This window comes from Petaurus breviceps, unplaced genomic scaffold (genome assembly GCF_028583685.1).
Source record: "Petaurus breviceps papuanus isolate PSGF00001 unplaced genomic scaffold, PetGlider_PUasm1.0 120, whole genome shotgun sequence".
Taxonomy (NCBI): Eukaryota; Metazoa; Chordata; class Mammalia; order Diprotodontia; family Petauridae; genus Petaurus; species Petaurus breviceps.
Genome location: NW_027185627.1, coordinates 204899 through 231046, shown reverse-complemented (window position 1 = coordinate 231046; position 26148 = coordinate 204899). Strand labels below are relative to the sequence as shown.

General features: G+C 37.5%; 1 protein-coding gene and 1 pseudogene across 4 annotated transcripts in view; one reads left to right on the top strand and one right to left on the bottom strand.

The window, feature by feature from the left end:
- Positions 1-26148, bottom strand: part of UNC13B (unc-13 homolog B) — a 341071-nt gene that overhangs the window by 223906 nt on the left and 91017 nt on the right. For all 4 annotated transcript variants that reach the window (XM_069088739.1, XM_069088747.1, XM_069088763.1 and 1 more), the window contains exon 3: positions 18328-18427. In XM_069088739.1, coding sequence (XP_068944840.1) covers positions 18328-18427 — 100 coding nt within the window. The remainder of the gene's footprint in view (positions 1-18327; positions 18428-26148) is intronic.
- Positions 19643-20660, top strand: LOC138162591 (large ribosomal subunit protein mL38 pseudogene; annotated as a pseudogene).

Here is a 26148-nt window from a genome sequence, read left to right as displayed (position 1 = left end):
ACTTGAACCATACTAAAACCTGTGAGGTGGGTACTTTAATAGGTATTATCATCACTGCTTTTCAGATCAGGAAGCTGAGGCTTAGAGGTTAAATGAATTACCTGAATTAAGTATTGGAACTAATGCCAGAAACAATATTTGAACCCAGGGCTCTCCTGACTCCAGATGCTAAGAGCTTTTTTCACTCCATTATATTACCTCTCATTCTACCTAGTATATTCATTCATATACTAAGTATTCATTAAATACTAACTTCATGCCCAGAATCTTACCGGTTGTTTTGGATAATTTAATCTCTCTTCTAGTGAATTATAGTTTATTCAATTTGGGTACAATAAAAATAATTCTGATAGCATACATTATTTATATGGCAAGTTATAGCTACTTGCCTCTTTCACAAGCATTATCTCACATTAACTTTCTAATGAAGATGTTTGTGTGTGTGTGAGTGTGTGTGCATACACACACATACATACACAGAGAAAAATATAGAGAGAGAGAATAAACACAAAGTAGTTAAATACAGGTAGTTTAGGAGGAAAGGTATGAGCAGCTGGACTGGGGAGGGAATCAGGAAAGACTTCATACAGAAACAAGTACTTGAACAGTCTTGATGGAAAAGAAAGACTATGAGGCAGAGGTAAAGAGGACATACACCACAGGCATGGGAGATGGCCAGTGCAAGGGCACAGAGATAGAAGATGGAATGGCATGAGTGAGCAACAGAGAAAGTCAGTTTGGCTGAATCACAGAGTACAGGATGCCCAATGCGGCTGAAAAGATAGATCAGGGCCAAGTTGTGTAGGGTTTTAATACAGAAAAAGAGGAGTTTATGTTTTCTCCTAATGTTGATTAGAAGCCATTAGAGTTGATGAAGTCAGGAAGTGACATGGTCAGGTGTGTGCTTAAAGAAATTTATTTTGGTGGCAGTGGGTAGGATGAATTAGAATAATGACAGACTTGAGGCAGGGAGACCAAGTAGAAGGCTGCTACAACTGATGATAGTATACTTTCTTCAAAAAGACACCTGTTGGGTGCTAGATAAGGTGAATATAAAACAAAGTCATAAACAATGAAACTAATCCCATCAAGGATTCCCAACCTGTGAATCAAGGACAATAGGTGGAGGATAAAGTTACTGGAATTCCAAATAGTTATGTAAGAGATCTGCAAAGCCATATGTTCTCTAGATGTTGTCTTTTAATCTTTATTTAGAACCAACAAAATATTCAGTGCGACTCAGAAAAAGTAAGTAAACATTCCTCTTACAGACTGAATAAATTATGTCTCTCATATATGTATTATTTTCCCAAAATGCATAGAAGGTACTGTGATTAATAGTATACAAATTCATTTTAAAGTGTTATAGAATATGTAGTAGCTTTTTGTCATCACGAAAATTTCTCAATCAATACTAATAGGACAACTATTATTATGTGATGGATGTTAAAAGGAAATCTTTCATAATAGACAATTGTGAATCAGTTGTCAGTTTGCTATCTGATCAACAAAAGACAAAAATACTATATTAGACTAAAGGAAGAAAAATGAAAAGATACCCTCCCCAACTTCATGTGATTATTGTCGCTCTAAATTTGACTGTCTAAGCTGTTGGCTACAAAAATAAAAAAATGTTAAAGGAACAAAAGCAAAGACATTAGGTCTACTGATTACCATTTCAAGAAAAGCTTACTTAATCAGGAAAAAAAATCACCACAATGAGGAAGAAGAGAGGAATTCCAAAATCTTGTCTGCTAGGAAACACAATCTTTTGTTCAAACAGAGAAAAAGGCAGTCAAGAGTGACAAGTTTAATGCATAATCTCATTTTCCAAACATTACATAAGAGTATAGATGATTATAAGCAATATCATCCAAAAAATAATAAAAAACAATCAAGGAAAAATTAAGCCTGCAAAAAGACTGGCATGAGATTCAATTCAATAGATCATCCCAAGAACATTTGCAGCTGAAAATAGGACAACAAATATAAGTAAAATTAAATGTATTTACTGTAGTTTCTTTTTTTTTTAAAGTATTTATTGATGGCCTTTGATTTTTATACATCACCACACTTTTCCCCTCTTCCCCCTCTCAGAAAACCATCCCATATAACAAATAATATTTTAAAGAAAAAAAGGGAGAAAATTAGCATAACTGATCAATATATTGAATCAATATATTGAAAAAGTGTGAAAATATGTGAAAATACAATTCATTAGATCTCTCATCTCAGCACAGATGGGGCTGAAAAATGCTTTCTCATTCCTCTTCTGTGGAGCCAGGCTTATTTTTGTAATTTTGCAACATTCACTTTTTTTGTATGGCTGGGCTTTTCCATTTACATTGTTGCAGCTTTTGTATATGTTGTTTTCTTGGCTCTGTTTATTTCACTCTTCATCATGTAAGTCTTTCCATGCTTCTCAGTATTTGTCATATTCATAATTTCTTACAACATACAAATATTCCATTACACTCATACACCACAATTTTAGCAATTCTCCAACGAATGGACACCTACTTTGTTCCCAGTTCTTTACTACTACAAAAAGTGGTGCTACTTTCTTATTATGACTTACCTGGGGTATAAGCCTAGTAATAAAATCTCTGGGTTGAAGAGTATAGACATTTTAGTCACTACTTTTGCATAATTCCAAATAGTTTTCCAAAATGTTCATACTAATTCAACAGTTCCACCAGTAATGCCCTAGTGTACCTATTTTCCCACAACCCCTCCAACATTTATCGTCATTTTTGCCAATTTGCTGGGTAAAGCCTCAGGGTCACAGTGATTCATGTTTCTCTTACAATTAGTGATTTGGCGCGTTCTTTAATATAGTTGTTGATAATTTGGGATTTTTTTTTTGAGAACTGTTTGTTCTATTTTTTGACCATTTATCTATTGAGGAATGGCTTTTTTTTTGTTAGTGTTTCTATGACTGTCATCAATGACTTTTTAATGGCAAAATATGAGCAATGATAGAAGAACCACCACATTTGGAATCTACTATGTCTGTATCCTGTGTACTAGAAATAAACAGCAATGACAGTAAAGAAGATGAAGTCAGGAAGAGTGGCTGGCCTTGACCAAACATGTTAGGGAGCCTCTGTACTGGATATAACAAAATTTTAATAGCACTCAGTAATCAACTTTAAAGATATATCATAAAATCTTTATATGTATGTATGTATCAAGGATATCTTTGGTGAAAACAAGAAGGAAATGGACAGGTCTTCATAGACTATGTTCAAACAACAGATACCTAGTAACAGCAGCAGTCATTTACCTAGTGCTTTAAAGTTTACAAATCAATTTACATATATTATCACATTTGATCACAACAATCCTGGGAAGTAGGTGCTATTTTTAACCTCATTTTACAGAGAAGGAAACTGAGGCAAACAGAAGTCAGGTCACTTGGGAAGTGACTTTACCCAAAGTTAAGTAAGTTAAGTAAGAATATGGAGTCACATTTGAATGCTTATCTTCCTGACTTCAAATCTAACACTCCATCCACTTTACCATCCTGCAAATGACTATACAATAAAGTGAATATAAGAATTTGATGTAATTTTAAATTACCAAAAAAAAAGCACTAATATGAACAGGAAAAACAAAACACAGTTTTATGGCTATTCTCAAAGTGTTTCCTATACCTAGAGCGAGGTCATAAACAATTTCATGACAAATGTGATCATGAAGATAACTTTGTTCAATAATGCCATGAGAATCAATATCCGTCAGGTATAAAACAAGGAAACAAGCCTACATCAAAAGTATTCAGTATACTGGAGGATATCCTAAACATAGTTGAAACAGAACAAGGATTCTCTGGACTTTCCAGCCTGTATGTTACAAACATAATACTTATATCACCACCTGGTAAACCATTGTTATTCAGTCATTCAGTCATGTCTGACTTCATGATCCCATGGATCATAGCACACCAGGCTTTTCTATCCTCTACTATCTCTTGAAGGCTGTCCAAGTTCCTGTTCATTGTGTCCATGAAACTATCTATCCATCTCATCTGCTGCTGTCCCTTTTTCCGTTTGCCTTCAGTCTTTTTCAACATTAGGGTTTTTTCCAATGAGTTCCATCTTCTCATTATGTGATCAAAATACTTAAGCTTCAGCTTCAGTATTTGACCTTCCAAAGAATGACCTGAATTAGTTTAAGTATTGACTGATTTGATAGCCTTGTTGTCCAAGGGACCCTCAAAAGTCTTCTTCAACACCACAATTTGAAAGTGTCAATTCTTTTTTTTTTTTTAAGCAATCGGGGTTAAGTAACTTGCTCAAGGTTACACAGCCAGTTATTTCTGGGTGTGGTGCTAAGTATCTGAGCCCAGATTTGATCCCCAGGTCATCCCAACACTGGAGCCGGTGCTCTTACTTTGCTGAGCCACCTGGCCACCCCTATATATTCTAATTTCTTTTTGTTTGGAGTGGGGAAGGTAGGGCCATTGGGGTTAAGTGACTTGCCCAAGGTCACACAGATAGTTTTTATGTTAAGTGTCTGAGGCCAGATTTGATCAATTCTGCAGCACTCAGCTTTCCTTATAGTCCAATCTCCCAGCCCTACACTGCTACCATACAACTCCTCAGTGACTTCAAAAAGGAGATCAGCTTAATTATTAAAGAAGGAAAACCAACATAGATCAAACACTCCAGATTGTGGTGTTTCCATGAGCATTCTGAAAAAAAAAAAAACCCCAATTGATCCTTCCATCCTTGCTAATTATCAGCCTATATCTCTTGTCTTTTGTAGCTAATCTCTTCAAAAAGACTCCACTTTCTCTCCTCTCACTCTCTTCCTAACTTCTTACAACTCATTTTCCAGTCTTATCACTCCACCAAAACTGCTTTCTCCAAAGTTAGTAACAATCTCTTAGTTGCCAAATCCAAAGGCCTTTTCTCAGTCTTCATTCTCCCTGACTTCTCCACAGCCTCTGACACTGTTGAAAACTCTCTCCTTTTTGATACTCTCTTCTCTCTAGATTTTTGGAACACCATTCTCTCCTGGTTCTCACCTTATCTATCTGACTGCTCCTTCTCTACTTCCACTGCTAGATCCACTGTGGGATCCACTGCTCAATCTGCTGCTGGATCCACTTCCAGATCGCACTGTAAGTATCCTCAGCATTTTGTCCTGGATTCCCTTCTCTTTTCCCTCTATACTACTTTACTTGGTAAACTCATCAGCTCTCATGTATTTAATTATCATCTCCATGCTAATGATTTTCAAATTTAACTATCCTGCCCCAAACTCTTGGCTGACCTTTAATCTTGCATCTCCAACTGCCTTTCAGGTTTCTCCAGCAGACAACTTAAACTTTATGTGTCCAAAACAAAACTCCTTATCTTTCCCCCTAAACCCCATGCTACTCCCCTCCTACCTTCCCTGTTACTGCAGAGGGCAACACGATCCTCATCATGGATTCTTTACTCTCTATCTCACCTTTCACATCCAAGCTGTTGCCAAGGTCTGTCAGTTTTATCTCTGCAGTATCTCTCCAAAAGGCCAAGGCACATTGGATCCTGTCACCCCACCTACCCCACTCCCACACACTCAATAAACTTAAGTGGCTTCCTATTGTCTTGAGGATCAAATGCAAAATGTTGTTTGGCATTCAGAGTCCTTCATAACCTAGCTCCTTCCTACCTTTTCATTCTTCTTACACCTAGTTCTCCAATGCAAACCCTTCTGTTCAGCAACATTGGCTTCTCAGCTGTTCCACAAACAAGGGATGTTCCATCTTTTGGCTCCAGGTATTTTCTCTAACTGCTTGGAATGCTTTCCCTCCTCCATTCTACCTATGGACCTCCATGGCTTCCTTTAAGTCCCAATTAAAACCCCATCTTTTACTAGAAACCTTCCTTCTATTAATTATTTCCTCTTTATCCTGTATATAGCTTGCCTTGTACATATTTGTATGTTGTCTCCCCCATTAGATTGTGAGCTACTTGAGGTCAGGGACTGTCTTTTGCCTTTTTTTTTTTTATCCCTAGCACTTAGCACAACACCTGGCACATAGTAGGTACCAAATAAATTTTGATTGAGCAACCCACTGAGTTAATCCATCAGAATGTAAATCTATATGGAAGTGTGTGTGTGTGTGTGTGTGTGTGTGTGTGTGTGTGTAATGTCTACATGTGTGTCTTAGACAAGATTTATAGGGGAAATGTCCTATTGCTACTTTTCATACTATTTTATTAGGTGGTTTTTCTTTGACCTAAAATATATACAGGCAAAGATAATGAGATGTCTTAGAACTGAATAAAAAAAAGAGACAGGCCTAAAATATCCTCAGTAAAACCTGACACCAATATTTTATTAAGGCAATATGACTAAAAATCATGAAACACACAATTTAAAAGAATCAAATTTCTAGGTGACTAAAAGGGTAATGGAAAGATGCATAATAGGTATGAGTAAGCTGCAGAACACTACCAATTATGACTTGCAGATAAGGAACGGCCTAAAAGACATCATCCTGGAGGTGGATAACTATAAAAAAAAAAAAAGTGGCCAGGTCATATATCATATGTGACTGATAACAGATGGAAAATCCAAGTGTTACACATTGCTAACTTTAAGAATTTTAAAAAGTAGAAAATGTCTTCTAGAGAATTCAAAACATCTCATATAAAGGATTTACAGAAAGACAGGCAAAGATGGGTTGTCACCTGTGCCAAGTAGCCACACCAATATGTTCAAGGAATTGTTGAGGTTTTATTAACCATTGTAACATTGTTATACAAGTTTCTTGCAGTGCCATAATTACTATGAACTACCTTGGGACAGGGCCAAATGTATTCCCACATTTTCTCTAGTATGGCAGTCTAAAAGAAGACATGTATTTGCTGTATGGGGTCTTATCCTCTTTTAAAATGTTTTAGTTTTTTAAAGTTAATACTATACATATATTTTCTCTTCATAATGAAATCAACTATATAATTCATTCTAATTTAGTTATCCTTCAAGATTAATACTATTTCAATCACGATACATCTATTCATGTACTTGAAATTTATTAAGAAACATTTCATTTTCTGAATCTTCAAATAACTCCTAATTATTATAGCTTCCCCTAGATAAGTGAGTCTGATTACTATAGCCAAATTAAAACATTTCTGATTAGAAATCCTATTTGTAATAAGTTGAAAGAACAAATTTTTTCTTCTTTCACATCAGCTTCTTCTCCAAACCCCCTTTTTTCCCATTGAAAGCACTATCATCCTCCCATACTCACCCAAGAACATAATCTCAGAGTCATACACAATTGTTCCCTCACCATCATACCCCACAAATCAATTAGTTGCTAAGTCAGATACCTCACACTGAATCAGTTGCCAAGTCAGAGTCACAGACTTGGAGATTTAAAGGAAAATCAAGAGGTCAGTAAGTTCAATTCCCTTATTTTATAGAAGAGGAAATGGAAGCATAGAAGTTAAGTGACTTACCCAGGGTCATGTGGCTATTGCACACATGAAGTGAGTTTTGAATCCAGGTTCTCCTGACTCCAAATGCAATGCTCTATCCACTACACCATGCTATCTGACTCTGAAATTCAGTCCCCATGATATCTTTGGTATTTGTCTTCTTTTTTCCACATATACCACTACCACCACCCTAATTCATGTCCCTATAATTTCTTACCTTCACTACTATAATTGCTCCCCAATTGGTCTCCCCGTTTCCAGTTTCTCCCTACTCTATTTCATCCTCTATAATTGCCAATATGATCCTATAGCACTATAGATTTAGATGTGGAAGTGACTGCAAAGCCATCTAATCCAATAAAGAAACTGAATATCAGAAAGGGGAAGTGTCAGAAGTAGAATTTGGACCCAGGTCTTCTTCACTATTATTCTAGTTATCTACTCAATCCACTAGGCCACACTGCTTGCTGTCAAAACACAAGTTGGACTATATGGCTCCCTACTGTCCCCAGGAAAAAATACAGACTCCTCAGCCTGACATTTAAGACCTTCTACAATCTGTAACCAATTTGTCTTTCTAGCTTTATTTCACATGATTTTCTCTCATGTGCACTATGCCACAGCCAAAGTGAACTATGCTATTCCCCATACATGACATTCTACCTCCCATCCACATTCATTTGAACAAGTTTAAAAGGTACTCATTCCTAATCCATGCCCCTCAAAATCTTTATCTTCCACCAAGGGTTAGATCAGATGCTACCTCCTCCATTAAGCTTTCTCTAATCATCTCAGTTATTCTTTCTCCCTCCTGAAAGTACCATTCTGTTTTTGGACATCTAAATGTTCTTTAAGTCTGCTTAACAATGCTGAATCAATCTGATTCTCTACAGCTTTTACCCATCACTCAGTCTTATCCTTTGAAGCTAGGGAAGTGTTATAGGAATGTGAATTTTTAACATCTTCCCTGCCCCTAGGCTTAAGTGCACCTGGAGCCTGCTGTAGGAGGCTTGTTCCTCAGGAGATACTTTGTGATTGGGCAGGGGTTGGTGAAGGTTGTTACATTCTCTGAGCCAGGAGAAGGCTATGAAGCCCTGATGTGAGGCTTTGCTTTGGGGCTCACTTTGAGAAGTGTTGTGTGATTTGACCAGATGAGACTCTGGGCATCTGTTATTCAGAGCCCCCCAGCTTTGAAATACCCAGATGTTGATGCTTCCCTCTCTGGTAACTGTGATTTGGTATGGATGTAATGGTTGGACAGTTTGGAAGCCTGTCTGCTTGAAATATTTCTGTCTGCATACTCTGAAGTTCGGGGTGCTGACCTTTTTCCCCTGAACCAGGTAAATGATGTGTTTGATTGATTAAAGCAAGACTGTTAACCCATTTTGAGTTGCTTTCCTTTAGCAAAGCAGATCCAAGAAGCTGTGTTGGCAGCCACCCTGGGGATGCTGGGGTGCTTGCTGCTACAGGAAGACAAGTCTAGTCTCTCTTCTACATGACAACTTCTCAGATACTGAAAGACCACTATCGTGTCTCCCCCTTCCAAAGTCTTCTCTTCTTCAGGCTAAATATCTTAAATTTCTTCAACCAGTCTTCATATGGAATGTCAATCTCCAGTCCTATTACCATTCTGGACATTCTCTTCTGGGCATATTACACTTTTTTAAATCCTTTGTAGAATGTGACACCTAGGACTCAACAAAAATACTCCAGATGCAAGCTGATCAGGGTATAATACATTGAGGTTATCACTGTTCTGAAGGTTCTATGTCTCTTAATGTAACCTCACATTGTATTCCATTTTTTGGCTTCCAAGTCACATTGTTGACTCATATTCACTGCCTTCACTTCCTCACTGCCTACTCCTCAAACCTTTCCATTCTGGCTTCAAACCCCACCATTCTGATAAATGAAGAGAAAACAGTTTCAGTAACGACATCTTGGTTGCAAATTGAATGATCTTTTTCAAGCCTCACTTTCCCTAACTTCTCTGCTGCATGTTAGACTACTAACAACCCACTCTTCTTGAATACTCTCTTCCCCTGGCTTTAACTGCATTTCTACTCTCCTATTTCACCTTCCTCATGCCAATAAGACTATTCCTTCTCCATTAAGATTGATTCATCTTGGGGTGGCTAGGTGACGCAGTGAGTAAAGCGCCGGCCCAAGAGTCAGGAGGACCTGAGTTCAGTTCCAGCCTCAGACACTTAACACCCACACACACACACCCACACACACACAAAACTAGCCATGTAACCTTGGGCAAGTTACTTAACCCCAACTGCCCTCTAAAAGGCAAAAAAAAAAAAAGAAAAGAAAAAAACTTTGTATACCCTTTGACCCAGCAATACCACTACTAGGTCTGTTTCCCAAGGTGATCAGGGAAAAAGCAAAAGAACCTATATATTCTAAAATATTTATAGCAATTCTCTTTGTAGTGGCAGAGAACTGGAAATAGAGGGGAAGCCTATTAATTGGGGAATGGCTAAACAAGTTGTGGCATATGATTGTGATGGAATACTGCTGTGCTGTAAGAAATGAACAAGCTGATTTTAGAAAAGATATAGAATGACTTGTATGAAATGACAAAGAATGAAATGAGCAGAATCAAGAGAATGTCGTAAAAAATAATAGCAATACTGTTCGAAGAATAATTGTGAATAACTAAGTTATTCTGAGTATTATAAACACTCAAATCCGCTACAAAGGATCTATGAAGGAAGATGCTATCCTCCAGAGAAAGATTTTATAAACAAAAGTATACAAAGTGTGTGTGTGTGTGTGTGTGAGAGAGAGAGAGAGAGAGAGAGAGACAGAGACAGAGACAGAGACAGAGAAATGGTGGCCTTTCAATGTTAAATGTCTCGTTGGAAAAACCACTGACCTGGAAAATAGATCCAGGAGAGATAATTTAAAAATTATTGGACTACCTGAAAGCCATGATCAAAAAAAGAACCTAGTCATCCTTCAAGAAATTCTCAAGGAAAATTGCCCTGATATCTTAGAACCAGAGGGCAAAACAGAGGTTGAAAGAATTCACCAATCACCTCCTGAAAAAGATCCCCCAAAGAAAACTCCTAGGAATATTATAGCCAGGTTCTGGAGTTCCCAGATCAAGGAGAAAATATTACAAGCAGCCAAGAAGAAACAATTTGAATGTTGTGGAAACACAATCAGGATAACACAGGATCTGGCAGCTTCTACACTGAGGGACTGAAGGGCTTGGAATATGATATTCCAGAGGTCAAAGGAGCTGGGATTAAAACCAAGAATCACCTACCCAGCAAAACTGAGTATCATGTGTCAGGAGAAAATATGGTCATTCAATGAAATAGAGGACTTTCAAGCATTTTTTATGAAAAAACCAGAGTTGAATAGAAAATTTGACATTCAGATACAAGAAGCAAGCAAAGCATGAGAAGGTAAACAGGGAAAAGAAATCATAAGGAACTTATCAAAGTTGAACTATTTATACTCCTATGTGGAAAAACAATAATTGTAACTTATGAAACTTTTCTCAGTATGAGGATAGTTGAAGGGAATATAAATGTGTGTGTATATATATGTATATGTATATGTACATATATATGTATGTATACATACATATATATCTATATAGGAGGGTATATGGGCATATGAATACATATGTGTGTGTATATATGTGTACAGGTATACATAGACAGAGGGCACAGGATCAATTGAACAAGAAGGGATGATATTTAAAAGGTGAAATTGAAAGGTGAGAGAGGAATATGAGAGGAGATGGGGAGAGACAGAATGGAGTAAATTATCTCATAGAAGAGGCAAGGGAAAACTGTTACAACAGAGGGGAAGAACAGGAAGGAAAAAGGGAATGAGTCAACCTTATTCTCACCGAATTTGGCTTAGGGAAGGAATGACATATACACTAAAATAGGGTATCTCACCCTACAGGAGAGTAGGGGGAAAGGGGATGAGAGGGGGGATTATGGTGGGGAGGGCAAGTTGGGGGGGAGGGTGGTTAGAAGCACACGATTTTGAAAAGGGACAGGGTCAAAGTAGAGAATAGAACAAGTGGGAGGGGGCAGGATAGGATGGAGGGAAATATAGTCAGTCTTTCACAATATATCCACTATGGAAATGTTTTGCATAGCTACACATGTACAACCTATATTTAATTGCTTATCTTCCCAGTAAGGGTGGGTAATGAGGGAGGAAGGGAAAGAATCTGGAATTCAAAGTTTTAAAATCAAATGTTTAAAAAAATATTATTATTTTTACATGCAACTGGGAAATAAGATATATAGGCATTGGGGTATGGAGATCCATCTTGCCCTACTGAAAATTTAGAGGGTGGATGGGGAGGATATAGGAGAGAGGAGATTGGGGGAGGGGTATACAGTGGGATCACTGTTTTTGGGTGGTGGGTAGGAGAAAGATGGGGAGAAAATTTGTAACTCAAAATCTTGTGGAAATGTAACTAATGATGTAAACTAAAAATAAACATTAAAAAAGTAAAAAAAAAGTTCAAAAACTGAAAAAAAAAAAAGAAATGGTGGCCTTCTCTACAGTGGAGTGAGGAGGAAGGGAGGGAGACAGTTCAGAACTTAAAATGTAATAAAAAGTAAAGTGTTTTCAAAAGGTTAAAAAGATTTCAAAAGGTTTAAAAAAAAAAAAACAGATTTAGGGCTTAAAAGTAACATATAAGCCACTGAGTTCAACTCCCTCATCTTACAGATGAGGAAACTGAGGGATAGGGAGGTTAACTAACTCTTTGTAATAGTAATGTAATTTGAATTTGAAGACCCCTTTTTTAATTGGCAAGTAAGCAGGTACTTAGTAACTAATCAAACCTCTGTGAAAGAAACGAAGCCATGTTCCTGATGTAACAGGAAGGGGTTGGCTGAAACAGGAAGTAGCTAACACTGTGTATATAAGAAAAGCCCCAGGGAGGTACAGTCAGAATTTCTTCAGACAAGAATCTGGCAGAACAGCTACAGAAGAGAGAATCTAGAACTGAGCCAGAATTTCCTGAGAACCAGGAAGCCAGGAGCCCAGGAGCCCCTTCCCCCAGGCTGGATTTTTTGAATGAGCTTCAGAAGACTGAGGAAGCATGACCAGGATGCAGGGACTTTGTGGCTTGGCTGAGCCTTGAATTCCCTGAAGCAGAAATTGTGAAGTATCTGAGATGGACCAGACCCTGTGAACTTCAGTGTGGAGCAGGACCTACCCAGAAAGCTGAATAAGGAACAGGGTCTGTCATTGAACCCAAGTGACAGTCTGGTGAATCCAGGCAGAATCTGGGACCATGGAAGGGGATCCAGGGAATCTGAGAACCAGCCCCAAGTCGAGATAAAAAGACCTCTCTGTGGGTACTGAGTAATGATGAAATTGTAGTTTACTAGTGACCTAGGGGTGGAGGGTTTGTGTATTCTCTAATGATTGTACTTAGTGATTAATGATAGTAATTGATTGCTGAATAAGTGACTGATTGAGTTAATTTAGTGTGCCCCATGAGTGGAAGACTCTGACTATTATACTTTGAGATGATTGTTCTTTGTTCTAAATATTGTGGCCACTTTGGTGAAAACTATGTGGCCATTTTAATAAGCTGTTGTGAATACCATATTGTGATTTTCTGTGGTAAGTTGTAATATTGTGAATGTTGTACCTTGATTTTCTGTGAATGTTTTGCTTTGATCTGTTATGGAATAAACAGAGTGTTCACTATACTGTGTAATCAGAACCTTAAAAGCTGTTTACAGTAGCATTCTTCTGGAAAGCTGCTTGTGCATGGCATTACACTCTTCTAGGGTCACACAGCTAAAAAAATGTCTAAGACAGGATTTTCTTCCAGATCTTTCTAATTCCAAGTCCAGTGTCTTATCATTATTCCTTGCTACCTCAATTATGAGCAGAAGGATAAGCAATGTGAGAACTACCATATTAAATTTGAATCATACAAAAGAAAACAAGCTGTACATTACAGAAGTTGAATTGCAACCCCTTTTTAAATTTTTCATTGTATATTGAAATGCTCATGTTTCTTGTTTATTAAGTTCATAATAAAAAATAATTTTTAAAAGAGTGACTCATCATCTTCTCACCCCAGTGCAAGAAATCCATCAATGTTCTGTCCTCAGCCTCATCCCTTCTCTTTCTAGACTCTCTCCCTTGGTGATTGAATTCATTCTCATGGCTTCAATTTTCACTTTCAATTACCACCTATAATTCTCCAAACTATATGTCCAAATGAAATCTGTCCCCTCCTCCAAACTTCTCTATTTTTGCCAATGATACCATCATCCAGGTTTCAAAACCTCAATCATCCTTGACTCTTGTCTTTCCTTTACACTCTCCCCATCACATTTCATCAGTTCCCAAATCTTACAATTTTATCTCCACAATCCCTTGCGTTTTCCCCTTCTTTCAATTCACATTGCCACCACTGCAGTTTAGGCTATTTAGACTATTATATATTGGAGTATTGTAATACCTTCCTAACTAATCTCCTTAACTATATTTTCTCTCCTTTCCAAACCATGCTTCATACCATTGCCAATGTAATCTTACTAATGTTCAAGTCTGATCATATTACTACCTTATTCAAAAAACTTCAATACCTTCCAATTGCCTAGAGAATAAAAGGCAAACAACATAGATGCACAGAACCTGAGAAGTGAAAAGAATTTAAAGGACATCCAATTCATATGTGAAAAAGAATTCCTTCTATATGTCTGGCACATGATCATCCATCATTTGCTTGAAGACATCCAATGAAGGAAAACCTATGAACTCCTCTGGCACTGCATTTCAATTTTGGATGGTTCTAATTGTTGGCAAGTTTTTCCTGACAAAAAGCCCAAATTTGTCTCTTGGTGAATTCTACCCTTTGCTCCTAATTCTACTCTCTGTGAATTGGTAGGGGAAAAAAACAGAATTTAAACCCTCTCTCACGTGATAATTTTTCAAATATGTTAATACAGCTATCATGTCCCCTTCTATATATGTTCTTCTCCATGCTAAACACTCCCATTATAGTATGATCTCAAGACTTTTCATTCCTCTGGATATTCTCCAACTTATTAATGTCCTTCCTACAGAACTTAACACAATACTCTACATAATGTCTGACCAGGATAGAATATAATAGGACCACCATGTTCCTAATCCCCAACATAATCAATTTCTGTTTTAATGAAGGGCAAGGTGCTTACTGACTACAATATAAGACTACTAATTTATATTGAGGTTGCAATCTACTAACTGACCCCCCCCCTCACTCTGAGGATTTTCAGATTATCTAGCTGCACCTCCTCCAACTTGTAGTCATGAAAGTGATGTTTTAAAACCAAGCATAAAACTACATTTGTATCCTAAGTTTTAGTTTATTATATTCAGCCTAATGTTCTAGCCTATAAAGATCTTTTTTTCAGTATTAACTCTGTAATTCAATGTGTGAGCTTTCCCTCCCAACTTGTGTTACTTAAAAATTAGATAACCTATCATCTATATCATCATCCAAGTGATTGATAAAAGCATGAAACAGCACAGGGCCCTCTGCCAGCTCACTGACTCAATCAAAAAAGGACACACTCTATCCAGATCTGTCCCTGATGCTCACTGCTGCCTTTTCTAGATCATCACTGGTCATCTCTTTGGTAATACGTCCTAGAACTTGATAGCAGTTCCTACCTTTTTGTTTGACAGCCTCCTTTGGCAGTCTGGGAAAACTTATGGACCATCAGAATAATATTTTAACTGTACAAAATGAAATATATAGGATAACAAAAGAACTAATTATATTGAAATACCCTCATCAAAATATTAAAATAATAAATTCATAGACCCTAGGTGAAAAACAACAATCCAGATCATATATTTTCAACAGAATGAACACTCTCATCTAGCATTCTATCAATTAGAAATTTCTCCAAAGTGACATTTCTATTGAGCTAGTTATGCTTTTAATAACAAAAGTACAACATGGCAAAAAAAAAAAATAACCCTCAAGCAGCAATGTTCTAAAAATCAGTAAGATGGGATTGATCCCTGAAGAATGTAGGCCTCTTCAGCTGCACCATGACATCCCATATAAGCTCTTCCCCTACTCTAAAGTAGGAAAATCAGGACTTTTCTCCTCAGGTAAAAATAAGGAAAAGCCACAAGTACAAAACAGTTGCCTGAAGTTTCAAGGTAATTTTTTTTAACAAATAAATTCTTGCATGCTTATTCATTTGTATTAATTTAGAAGGCTGTGATATTTTAACATTTATACCTTACATGACCTCAGTAGAATTCTACAGGCATAAGAGTTCTGGCTTTCTGCTTAGCAGCATTCTCTAAATACGACTTTCTAAAGTTAATGACTCTCATTTACAGATTCAAAATTCTCCTAATGATCTTTTGAATCATCTAAAAAATATTAAATAACATGAAGGAGAATTTCAGGATTCTAATACTTTGAACAATGGAATAATTGAATAACCAGAATATTTCTTTACCATAGCTTAATGGAATTTGTGACTCATCTAGGATAACTCATTAATGGATACCAGGGCTAAAAAATTAGCAGGGTGCTAGGCAAGAGGTTTAACTTCTCTAAACCTCAGTTCTCTCATCAGTAAACCAGCTGCCACATCTTATTGAATCATCATTCCACTTTTCATCCCACTCAAAAAACTATCATCCTAATCCAGGTCATCACCTCTTACCTGGACTATTGCAATGGCCTCCTAACTGGTCTCAACTCATCCATCCTCTCCCTGGCCTAAACCATTCCCATACAACTGCCAAAATGATATTCCTAAAACAGGTCATGTCACTCCTCCATTTAAGAAGCTTCAGCAGTTCCTTAATGCCTCTACTACAGGATAAAATAGAAACTCCTGGGTCTCCATTTAAAGCCTTCACAATCTGTCCCCAGCCAAGCTCTCTAGATTTATTCTAAATCACTCTTCTTTGTGACCCTCACACTTCCAAACAGGCCCCCTTGCTCTGCTCTTCTCCATAAATGACATTTCATCTCCTGTCTTTTTGCCTTTGCACAGGCTATCTTTCTCACCATGTGCCTGTCCCCATCCCCTACCCTGCCATATCTACAATGTGCTCTCTCTTCATTCATTTCTACCTCTTGGAATCCTTTACTTTCTTGAAAGCTTACGTCAACTGCTACCTCCTACGTGAGAACTACTATGACCTACCAAGATGCGGATCCCTTCCCTCCTGCCTCTTCCTGCAAAAAAATTACTCTGCATATATTTTTATTTACTTACATAGCCTAGGCATGGTGCTGACATTAAATCCCTTCTCTCCCTCTGGGCTGACTCACTCATCTCTAACCTGTTCTCATTCTAGTCGTTCTGGAGAGTTTTCTCAGAGTGAGGAGGCCAGTCACAACCACAACCATGCTGCTACAACTCAACTCTCGGGGTCATTAGGGGAACTCTAATGTGTGTATGAGGGAATTAGGGGGAGATCCACTTCTACCACTTTTCACGGTAGCTCCTGAGCCCCCACTGGTATGCTTCTCATTATACAAAATCAGTCACAATGACACTATTAACTCAAATATATAACATTTACTAAATGAGAAGGCAACAAAAAAATCATAATATCTGCTCAATAAAGTGTAAATGCAAGAATAATAGTAGCATTCATGTCTGTGGCATTCTGTAGCAACCTAGTAGTGAAGCACATGAATAGAGAAACCCATATCCTAAGACAATTCATAAATCTGTGCTTACAGGCCTTGATGTCCTTGATCTCTTTAGAGATCACCTACTGGACAAAAACATCTCTCTGCTCTACTTTCCCTTCTGGTTTTCATAGATCTCTTGTTGAACAAACCCAATTTTTGGTCACTTTCTACTCACCCAAGCACTCTTGGTATGGTATTGAAAAAGATACATTCTCTTTCAGTAAAAAATATATCAATACAGAATAAAAGAGTAAAGCTCACCTTTCCTTCTTTCTTCCCTAATCTCTTAAGTTACTGAGGGTAATGGAGGAATACAAACATCCCTGAGAAAGTTCCCTTCTCTCACGCTATAGATGGGTCTAGAAGGTAATAAGCCCAGACAGCCCTTCAAATAGAGAAGGATACCGCCTTCCTCCAATTAGATTCCAACACTCATCCAATCAATCAGCTTCCTAGATCAGCTGCAAAGCTGGCTTGTCAGCTTTGTTTAGCTCCTGTCAGTTTTCTATCTTCTATAAACAGCTCTCCTCTACTCTCTTTCCTTCTCTCATATAACTTCAACTGTGATCGTCCCATGTTCCCCAAACAATTATTTGATTTATAGTTTCTCAGTTACTTCCTTCAAACTCTGAGAATAATATGTAAATGAGCTGATGGGTCACAGTATGCTCTTTAGTTATTAGTACTTTTCTTTCAAACAGGTCCCCTTCAGCACAGTTATCTGAAGAGCAATTTTCTCTCAAGTCCACAAAATAGTCCATGTCTCTCCTTGAGCATTTTTGTCTAATGGGCTGTGTTTCTTAAGTTATTTTATCACTGTTCCACATATAAATATTCTTTTTCTACCCTTTTTGGAAACCGAAATGCCTACATAACAAAAGGTCAATACCTTATACTTACATGCAAATATGCAAACTTCAAAGTATTGTATAAATGTCAGCTTTAATGTTATCACTTGGTAAAGCTTATTAACAAAGCAATGATGCCATGTGCCATCATGATAAGAAATACATTTATAAGTGCATTTTATCTTTATTCCTATATCTCTTAGATTGCCAAAGACAGTATTGCGAATTTTAAAGTTTATAACAAATGCTTGAATAATGGAAAAAAAAAAACATCCTCCCCAGAACAAGGCCCAAATCTCCAATTCTGTAATTTAAGGGGTGAAGGAACACCCAGGCAGTCACTGTGGATACTTACAACATGAAATCTTGTTCCCAGCAAGGTTGATCCCCCCTAACCGCGACGGTAGTGCTCTTCACATTTTGTACTTTCAGGGTCACATACGTGTTAAATTTCTCTAAAGAAAAGGATGCAAAAGTTGAAGATTGAAGAGTTTAATTATCACAATATAAGTAATGAAATCTTTAATTAATACTTCAAAAGATAAGGGAACTTCATTAGTTCATCATCAAGCCCTTCCATGCCCCAATAGTCATTTTCATGCATTGCCACCGTTAAAAAAAACTGACCATTTGACTGACAACTTTCTGGTCACATGACTCTCTGAACTTAGTTATTAACCTGTTGCTCACAGGACAGAGAACATTTCTTGACTGGAACTTAAAGCCTTTTCATAGTCTGTAACTCCATCAGCATAGCCTTCAAAATTTCAGGCCACCATTATGTCATGATAAGGCACCTTAGCAGGATTTTCATGGAGAAGTGAAATGACATTCCAATGAAAATATTTTTTAAAGTCCAGAAACTATTCACTTTTTAAAGGGAAAATATGGTTAAATTAATACCTTGAAAAGAAAATTAAATCAACAAATATTCATAGCTACTGCTGTAAGCAGAGTACTATGGAATAACAAAGAAGCAAATTACCATAGTTTGTTTTTACAGAGATCATAATAGATATAGTTAGGGAAATAAGACACAATAGAAAGTTTAACTATTCAGAGCCCAAAGAGCTCTTGACTTCTCTTCTAAGATAATCTAGTAATAAGAAGTCCTTGGAATTGCTTGTGCATAAGGTCCATGGTAGTTTGTTTTTTTTTGATAATTTGTGATAATAGTCATACAAAAAATGGCATAGGAAGTAACTTAGTCATCTCAGTCATGGGTAAACTAAAGGGCATGACTATAGCCTACATTTTACTTATGAGTATTCTTCTACAATTATACCAACATGTTTTCCAAGCTAAAAATCAGCACACCTTGGTTAAAAAAGAACCTCCCTTTCCAAAAGTCTAATTAAAAATATACTTTTTTAAATTGTAATTTGTACAAAGTAGGAAAATTCAGGCTGTATGGTTGTTTTATCAATAATCTGCCAATCTCCACAAAGATATCCCATAATAAGGTTTTCTCTACCTTCAGTAAACTTTTCCAGAGATAGGAGACAACTGCCTTAGGCCTCTCGCACCCGATCAGTCTTCTCACATATTTTTGGAAAATTAGACTGATCTAATCAAGTCAACCAAAGCATATACTCTGAACATTTTAGAATCATGCATATGGGTCATCTGAGCAACTAAAAGCATTTGATAAAAAAAAGTCCAGAAGGAAGATGATGGCGCCCTGGTGCGCTCATGCTGCACGGAACAAAGAGTGCCCGCGGCTTCACACGCGGCCGTCCTGAGCTGCCCCCGAGCCGCCCCGCTGGGACCCGAGCCCAATGAGAGCATCACCGTGAGCCCGCTGGGGAGCCAGAAGTATCGCAGTTTAACCGCTACCGCGCTGCGTCAAACGCGAAGCTAACGCCCCGAAATGGTGCAAGAACTACTTCTGGCAGCTCTCAGATCCCAAAGACAAAACAGACATTGGATTTCCTCCCAAAAGATGCTCCAGAGGCAACAACAGGTCCTTGAAAGGAGGAAGATCCTTGGGGAGAACTGGCTAGGATGGAGAAAGCTGCCCACCTCCGCAGTGTCTGGGTCCCGCTGGAGGGGGTGAAGGCTGACTGGGAGAAGACTGTTGGCCCTCACATACCGTAAGCAGCTGAGCACTATGGTCTCTACCAAGACCTGGTCCATGGTGCCACCTTTGTGCCCTGGGTCCCACTGAATGTTGCCTGTTCCAGTCTGGGAGAAGAGCTGATGACGCCTGTATTCCAGGGGAATGAGGTCACCCCAACAAAGGCCACTAATCCCCCAGAGGTGACATATGAGGCAGAAAAGGATTCATTGTGGACTTTGCTGCTCACCAACTTGGATGGATACTTGAAGGAATAAGATGCTGAATACATCCACTGGCTAGTGACCTTCCCTTCAAGAGGAGCTGGTTTTCACCCTTTCGCTTTCCCCCTTTTCAAGCAGCAGGAGCCCATAGACTTTTCTGAAGATGCCATCTTGCTATAAGAACCTTCCACACATTTGACTTCATGACCCCAGCTGGTCTGGCCTTCTTCCAGTGCCACTGGGATGACTGTCACCCACGTCTAACACCACCTGCTTCAACATGCGGGAGCCAGTGTTCCAGTTTGTACGTCCATCCCCCTACCATCCCCAACGAAGTTCCCTCATTTGCAACCACTTCAGTATTTGAATCGATACCAAGACGATGAACCCACCTATGGCATCTACTGAAGGACTGAGTCATCCAGGTGTACAGGGTACCTGGAAGGGATAAGGTGACCCTTCAGAGCCACCCTGGCCCACTTCATCTTTCAAGGACAACATGGAATAGGTTAGGGGTTCCCAACCTCTAACTCCCCAGGAATTCTTCTCAAAAGAACCCACTGATCACCTCCTAAAAGGATCCCAAAATAAAAATTCCCAGGAATATTGTAGCCAAATTCCAGAGCTTCCAGGTCATGGAGAAAATATTACAAGCAGCCAGAAAGAAATAAGTCAAATACTGGGGTGCAACAGTCAGGATCACACAAAGTTCAGCAGATTCCATATTAAAGGAATGGAATGCTTGGAATATTATTATACCAGAAGGCAAAGGATCTAGGATTACAGCCAAGAATCACCTACCTAGCAAAACTGGGTATAATTCTTCAAGGGGAAAAATAGACATTTAAAGAAATAGAGCATTTTCAAGCACTCCTGATAGCAAGGCCAGAGCTGAATAGAAAATATGACATTCAAACAGAAGACTGAAAAGAAACATAAAAAGGTAAACATGAAAGAGCAGTCATAAGGAACTCAATAAAGTTAAAACTATTTACATTCCTATATGGAAAGATGACTCATGTAACTCATAAGGTCTTTATCATTATTAGGGCAGTTAAAAGGACTCTACATAGAGTGAATGAGCATGAATCAACTATATTGCAATGATCTCATTAAAAAAATGAAGGGGTGAGAAAGAGGGACTCACCAGGAGAAAAGGAAAAACTATTTCACATAGAAGAGGCACACAAAGAAGAGGTTTTATAGTGGAGGAGAAAAAGGAGGGATGGTGGGTTATGTGTGAACCTCATTTTCATTAGAATTTCTTCAAAGAGGAAAGAATATGCATGCACAGTTAGTATAAAAATCTATCTTACTCAATAGGGAAATAGGAAGGGAAAAGGATAGGAGAACAAGGGGTAGGGGGAAAGGATAATAAAAAGGAGGACAGATTAAGGGAGGCAGTGATTCGAAGCAAAACAGATTTTGGAGGAGGGAAAAGATAAAAAGAGATGGATAGATAGAAGAAAATACAATGAAGGGAAATATGAAGTTAGAAGTCATAACTATGAATATGAATGGGATGAACTCATTCATAAAACGGAAGCAGAAAACAGAATGAATTAGAAACAAGAATTCAATATGTTATTTATGAGAGACATTTGAAACAGAAAGACATACAGAGTTAAAATAGGGGGCTGAAGCAGAATCTATCATGCTAAAACTGAAGTAAAAAAAAGCAGGGGTAGCAATCCTTATCTCAGACAAAACAAAAGCAAAAATAAACTTAATTAAAAGAGATAATCAGGGAAACAACATTTTGTTCAAACTACTATAGACACTGTAGCAATATAAAAAATTTTCAAGCAAGTTTCTGATTCATTTCTTAAATATATAGGGAACTGAATCAAATTTATAAAAAGAGCCATTTCCCAAATGATAAATGGTCAAAGGATATGACCAGGCAGTTTTCAGAAGAAGAAATTGAAGTTATCTATAGTTACATTTTTAAAATGCTCTAAATCACTATTAATCAGAAAAATGCAAATTAAAACAACCCTGATGTACCTACCACCTTACACCTATCAGAAATGACAGAGGAGATGAGGGAAAATAGGTACACTAATTAAACTGTTGGTGGAGGACCTGGTCCAAGCATTCTAGAGAACAATTTGGAATTATGTTATAATGGGCTATAAAACTATGCATATCCTTTGACCCATCAATACCACTACTAGGTCTATACCCCAATGAGAGCAAATGAAAAGGAAAAGGACCTGTATGTACAAAAATATTTAAAGCAGCTCTTTTTTCAATGGCAAAGAATTGGAAACTGAAGGGATAGTCATCAATTGGGGAAAGGGTGATCTAGTAATGACATTTGATTTTGATGGTGTATGGTTATGCTATACAAAATGATTGAGAGGTTCAGAAAGAAAACATGGCAAGACCTACATGAACTGATGCAAAGTGAGATGAAAAGAACCAGGAGATTATTGTACACAGTAACAGCAATGTTATAATGATGATCAACTGTGAATGATTCAGCTATTCTCAGCAATATAATGATCCAGGACAAATTCAAAGGACTCATGATGAAAAAATGCTATCCACCTCTAGAAAGAGAATGATGAAATCTGAGTGTAAACTGAAGTATAATTTTCTCTACTTTTTCTTTTTTTGTGATGTAGCTCTTCTGGAACTATGTTTTGCATGATTTTACATGTATAATTGATATCATTTTGTTTTCCGTCTCATTGGGAAAGGGGGTAGGAAGGAGGAAGAGAATTTGGAACTCAAAATATAAAATGGAAAGAATGTTATAAATAATTAAATTTTAAAAATTTTATCATTTAAATATGCTTTTTTAAAAAAACTATATATCCTGGCAGATGGGGCAAGCGTAAGTAATAATTATGCTAGTAATTAATTGTTCAGTTAATTTTATATATATAGTTAGCCAAGCATGTGAGGTTTTTTTAAGCTACTTTATTGAAAGATCCACAAGTTGTTAACTGATCTAATCATTATAGAGAATAATTTAGAGCTATAAAACTGTGCATACCCTTTGACCCAGCAATACCACTTCTAAGTCTGTATCCCAAAGAGAAGACAAAAATGCAAAAAGGACCCACATGTACAAAAATACTTACAAGAAGCTCTTTGTGGTGGCAAAGAATGGGAAATTGAGGGGATGCATATCAACTGGGGAACAGCTGAACAAGTTGGGGTATATGAATGTAATGGAATACTATTTTGCTATAAGAAATGATGAGCAGGCTGATTTCAGAAAAACCTGGACTTATGTGAACTGATGCTGAGTGAGATGAGCAGAACCAGGAGAACACTGTAAATAGTAACAGCCACACTGTATGATTACTGACTTTAATAGATTTAGCTCTTCTCAGTAATGCAAGGATCTAAGATAATTCCAAAAGACTCACAATGGAAAATGCTATCCATATCCAGAGAAAGAACTCTGGAGTCTGAATGCAGATGGAAGCATACTATTCTAACAACAAGCACCCTAGCATATCCAAGATGGCTGCTAGCACAGGTTCTTTGATCTGCTTTTCTAAAGGAAAGCAACTTTAAAGGAGTCAATAATCTTAATTACATATATATGTACATATATACATACATACATACATACACACACATACATAAGTTATCAGAGAGAGAAGCACCAAGATCTGGGTTTTCAAAGCCGGGGGCTCCTTAACAGTTACCCAGAGTTTCATCTGGCCAAATCACAACAACTCTTCCAATGAGTGAGCCTCAAAGCAAAACCTCACCCCAGAGTATATATACCCTTCTTCAGAGCCAGAGGGCATCACAACCCTCATCGCGCACTGCCTAATTACAAAGTAACAAAAGCTGTGGGCCTTCCTGAAAAAATAAGCCTCCCCTAATCAAGTTTCTCTTTTTGGGCTCCATGTGAGCCCTATTAATGGGTGGGGGAGATCTTCAACTCCCATTAACATTACAACTATTTGCTCTCATTTTCTTTTGTTGTTTTATTTTGTTTCTTTTTTTCTCATGTTTCCTCCCATTAGTTCTAATTCTTCTTTACATCATGACTAATGTGAAAATACATTTAATATGAATGTATAAGTAAAACCTATATCAGACTGCCCACCATCTTGGAGAGGAGGGTGGAGAGGGAAGGGGAGAAAATTTAAAACTCAAAATCTTCTGAAAGTGAATGTTGATAATGAAAAATAAATAATGTCTGTGTCTATATATGTGTACATACATATATATGTATATATGCATGTATGTATGTATATAGAAAGATCCACAACACAATAAAATAATAATAATGAATCCTCAGTCAGTGAACATTTTTATATTAATCATAGTAATCACTTTTAGAATAGAGACTGAACCTGTGAGTTCATTGGTATTCTTCTTACCTCTAAAGTAAGAAAGTTCCCACTACCAGTACAGGCCTGAATCTTCTCTATAATTTATAGACTTGGAGTTTGCCTGGAATATTGAAAGGTTTTGACTTGCCCAGGGCTACAGATTGTTGTCTGAGGAAGTACTTGAAACATAGGCCTTCCTGGTTCCAAGGCCAACTCTCTATTTACTCTGCTACACTGCCTCTCATAATTTTTACTGCTTTTTATATGGTTTCTTTGGTGAAGTTATTTTATTCCATACTTTATTTGAAACTGTGTATTGTTACTATTACATTTTGTTTACAAAACTAGTTTTTTACAATCACATTCTAGCCAGACAGGACTAAGAACTGTTCTCTAAGCTCTAGCTACTACCTCTTGCTTCTGTGCATTGGAATAGTCTGTCTCCTAAACCTGGTATGCCTTCCTTCATTTCAAGCCTGTCCAAAGCCTTCTTTTCCCTCAAGGTTCAACTGTAATACCACCTCTTCCCTTATTCTCCTTATTGCAAGTTCTTTCCCACCTACATTTGTCTTGAGTTCTTTATATCTTGACCCTGAGCTCATCATATCCCACCCTGCATGGTAATTTGTGTACATGGCACTCCTTTTAAGTTCTTTGAGGTCAATGATTACATCTTTACTTTTATAGTTGTCACAGTCTGATCAATAACCACGTAATCCAATTCTGCTACATGTTGCTTAAAATACTAATACAAAAATGAGATAGTCCCTGTCCTCAAGGAGCGTATATTTCACCAGAGGAAGGCAGTGTGTTCACAGATGAGTAAAATATAGGTTATATACAAAATAACTACATAGTGATTCAGAGTAGGACTAACAAATGGGGGAATCAGGAAAGACTTCTAGGAGGAAAAATTTCAGTACAAAGATACAGAAAAAGGAAATGGGATTTCACATATGGGAAACTTCAACTGTGTCTGGAACATTAAGTACATGAGGAAAAGTAACATGTAGTCAGCTTGGAAAGATAGTCTGGAACGAAATCAAGATGGATTAATTTAAATGCAAAATACACAGAGGATTTTGTATTTGATCCTAAAGGCAGTGGAGAGCCACCAAAGTTCCCTAAGGAAAAGAATGGTATGTTTAGCAGCTCTACAGAGGATGGAGGGCCAAAAGTAAAAGTTGGACACAAGTGGACCAATGTGGAGGTTACCGCAGAATTCTGGCAAGTGGTAAGAGGGACCTCATTAGATAGAGCAGGGCTGTCATTTACCTCTTTTTTGTATCTTCAGAGCTCAGCATGGTACCTGGCACTTAGTAAATGTTTACTGAATGAATGAATGTGTGCCTACTAATCATTCTGGGATCATGATGTCACCAACAGGGTAATGTTCTTTAAATGACTGTTTAGTTAAGCCAAGAATGAACTTCAGAGTGTATGAGAGCAATTAGGATAGCTCTGATCAATAACAACAGATTAAAATGTAAACCTAGGAATCCTAGTAGGATTATAATCAATAAAGTAGACAAAGGAACAAGGATACAAGATAGAAAGTTTGGTTGGAACAGGAGACCAGAATAAACATA